The sequence below is a fragment of the Epinephelus moara genome, unplaced genomic scaffold (assembly GCF_006386435.1).
Source record: "Epinephelus moara isolate mb unplaced genomic scaffold, YSFRI_EMoa_1.0 scaffold3068, whole genome shotgun sequence".
Taxonomy (NCBI): domain Eukaryota; kingdom Metazoa; phylum Chordata; class Actinopteri; order Perciformes; family Serranidae; genus Epinephelus; species Epinephelus moara.
Window position 1 is genome coordinate 2378 of NW_026080725.1, and position 3811 is coordinate 6188.

The 3811-nt window shown below is 37.2% G+C and overlaps 1 gene segment (V, D, J or C); it reads left to right on the forward strand.

The window, feature by feature from the left end:
* Window positions 1-582: 582 nt before the first annotated feature.
* LOC126387244 (T cell receptor alpha variable 3-like) lies at window positions 583-1348 on the forward strand. The segment is given in 2 exon segments: window positions 583-720; window positions 828-1348. Coding segments are annotated over 2 exon segments (435 nt in total).
* The last annotated feature ends 2463 nt before the right edge of the window (window positions 1349-3811 follow it).

Below are 3811 nucleotides of genomic sequence, written 5' to 3' on the forward strand. Positions count from 1 at the left end.
TCTCAAACCATTTCAAAAATACAACTAACATATTTGAGTGGTATATTTCAAAAACTTGATCATCATATGACATAGAGTGTCACAATATTTAACTTCATTATTGACTAATCAAACAGATGAATCAAGTATCTCCATAAACAGGTTGTCATCACTGACTCAGGTTTTGATTTTTTTCGGATCTTTATAAAATAAGTTTCTCTGTTGTTCTGTCAGGCTGTGATTTCTTGTGGTGTACCACTAGGTTCAATCCTAGGTCCTCTCATTTTATATTTACCTGTTGTCTTTAGGTCAAATTATTTCGAAACTCAAGATTAATTTCCACTGTTTTGCTGACAATATGTGATTATATATTTCATTAAAATAAAAGTAGTTATGGCAGGTGGTTTGTGAAGTGCTGATGTTCTAGCTTTTCTAAAATTAATTTATAAAAGACTCAGCAGAAGAAGAAAAAAAAGAAACAACTTCCCACCTCCAGCTGGTGCAAAATGCTGCTACCAGTCTTTTAACCAGGAGGAAGTGTAAGTGAGAGAAGTGAAAATACAGATCTAAGAGGAGACGGAGAGACTCAGGGAGGAGCTAAGATGTTACTGAACTATAGAAGAGAGAGAAACTTGTATATTCAAAAGAGTTCAATACACAAACCATCAACATTACCTTTATTCAACATGCTGTCACTGCAGTATTGTGTCTTTTCTCTGCTGTTTCTTTACATTCTAACAGGTATGTTACATTCTCCATTTCAAAAAGATCACTGTCAACGTTTCTGAATGTCATTCACTTATTATGACTTTTACAACATGTTATAACAGAGTTATCTCTTCCTTTAGGTGTCAGCTGTGAAGAACTCACTCCAGTCAAGAATGAAGAGTACAGTTTAGAAGGCAGCACTGTTACTCTGTCCTACAGATACTCCAAACAAGCAGCTGGGGATGATTATTTCTTCTGGTATCGACAATATCCAGGAAAACCACCAGAGTTCCTCATCTCCCATTCAGGAGGTGGAACAAAAATAAGCAATCCAATTCCTGGACTGTCTGTTACAGTGAGTGAGGATAAAACCCAAATGGACCTGCAGATCTCCTCTGCTGTAGTGACAGACTCTGCTGTGTACTACTGTGCTGTGAAGCCCACAGTGACAGGAAACACCAAAACTCTGTACAAAAACATTATGAGCAAAGACAACACAATACTCCACAACATCCACTAGAGGGAGTCACACACTGTTAGACTTCAACAGTTTGTGACGATACAGTCGAGAAAAACAACTGGAAATAAAGCACTGAAGATGAAACACAAAATGAAGGAAAGTTTCATACAACACAAAGCAAAATGATAATGAGGTGTGACAGTAAATCCTATGACATCTAACAGAGCTCAAATTCTGCTCTGTAGGTCAGAACTTTTCATGATGAACTCTCACAGATATTTATAACTGCCATAATTTGAAACTACTTTCAGAATGTTAATACTCTTTTTTACACTGTTATGAGAACAATATTCCATATCCCAAGTAACACGCTCATCACATTATACTGTTGTCCTATTTTACGCCACAAATGAGGGATCATACATTTTGAATCACTTTACTTCATAAACAGGTTGTGATCACAGACTAAGGTTTTGATTTGGTCTGATCTTTATCAAAGAAGTTTCTCTGTTGTTCTCTCAGGCTGCGATTTCTCATGGTGTACCACAGGGTTTGATCCTGGGTCCACTCATCTTGTATCTGTTGTATTTACTTCTATTTTTGTAGAAAGGCTCACTTCCACTCTTTTGCTGACAATATGTAATTATTCCATTAAAATCCAGTCATTATTGGTGCTAATTTCTTACATGTGAAATGCTGATGTTCCAGACCTTTCTACAACTGACTGAGTCTAGAACGGAGATCCTTTACCTTTCACCTAAAAATCTGTAAACCAGGTGATATTAAATCATGCTGTGTTCTGTGCTGGTGTGAAGAATACCACTCGTGGTGTGGGTATAAAATTTGAGGTTAAAATTTTCTTTAATCTATTTTTTTTTTTTTTGATATGTAACCTTTATTTTATCATGAAGTCCCATTGAGATTGAAAATCTCTTTTACAAGAGAGACCTGGCTGAGGCAGCAGCCAATCACAACACATTAAAATGCAACAAATACAACATATAATACAAAAATCCACAAAACAACAATGATTAAAACACAGTGGCCTCTAAAGAAAAAACAAGCACATGTCTCTGTCACCACTTTCTTTATGATGTCCTTAAATTCATCAGTGGATATAAATGTTTCCAATTTAAGATCTTTTTGAAGATTGTTCCATGTCTGTGGTGCAGAGTAGGAAATGTTCCCCAGATCTGTTAAAACATGGGCTTCATTAAAAAGCAACCAGTTGGAGGAGCGTAGTTGGAAACTACCAGAGCTGACACACAGAAGGGTGCAGAGGTCGACTGGGAGTTTGCCCAATATTGCTTTCTAGATAAAAATATACCAGTGCTGTTGTCTGCAAGTGGTCAATAACATCCAACCCACCAAATCATAAAGAATGCAGTGATGAGTCAGAGACTTTGTAATAAAAGGTAGAGATGCACTGTACACTGAATCAAGGCTGTGTAAAATGGAGGAGGCTGCATGCCTATACAATATGTTACCTTAATCAATCACAGAAAAGTAGCTTCCACAAGTTTTTTCTCAGCACTAAAAGTAAAATAAGATTTATTTCTAAAATAAAAAACCATCCTTCACTTTAAGCTTCCTAACTAGAGCAGCAGTATGTACATTAAATGAAAGCTTATCATCTGTCCATATATCCAAGTATGAGAACAGTCTTTCAATGGATTTACTGTCAGAGGACAAGATACTAAAATCTTCAAGAGGCTGTGAGCGAGCTATTGAGAAGACCATGAACTTTGCTTTCTAAACATTTAAAATCAATGTTAAACTCAGCAGAACAGTTTGTAATGACTGACAGTCAGTCTGAAGCTCCTGCACCACCTGCACTATGGAGGAAGCATGTGTGTACATGACAGTGTCATCTGCATATAATTGTATTTTTGCTAGGATGTCTTTACCCAAATCATTAAAAAAAAGAGAACAAAATGGGCCCCAAGATGGAACCCTGGGGGACACCTTTAGTTATCTAAAGAAATTCATATTTATGTCCTTCTTCATAAAAACACTGAGTATGACCCGTGAAATAATTTTGGAACCAGTGTACAGCCTGAGGACAGACACCAGCATTCCTTAGCTTGTTCAGGAGCAGTCTGTGGTCCACTGAATCAAATGCCTTCAACAGATCCACGAACAAGCAGCACAATGCTGTTTTCTGTCCAAGGCACCAATAATATCATTTGTCACAGCCATGGCAGCAGTAATGGTGCTGAGCTCAGTTCGAAAACCAGACTGGAAATCATTTAATATATTCATATCAAATAAAAAATGTTTCAACTGTAAATCTACCTGAGATTCAAGGATCATAGCCAAAACTGAAAGTTTGGAAATCGGATGGTAATTGTTCAGCTCTGAGGGGTCTCCACCTTTAAGTTACGGGAGAACATAGGCAGCTTTCCAAATTTTAGGTATGGTGTTGGAGAGAATACTCAAATCAAAAATATGAGAGATGGGCTCGGCAATAATATCTGCCTCCACCTTTAAGAGATAAGGACCCAGACTGTTTGGACCTGCAGACTTTCTGTGGTCAATGTCTCCCAGAGCTTTACAAACTTGTAAAACTGAAATAGGTTTAAAATCAGACAGATCTAGATTTCCATCAGCTGCAGTACTGGCAGAACTTAGGACAGATGTATTTACATTTAAGCTATCAAACAC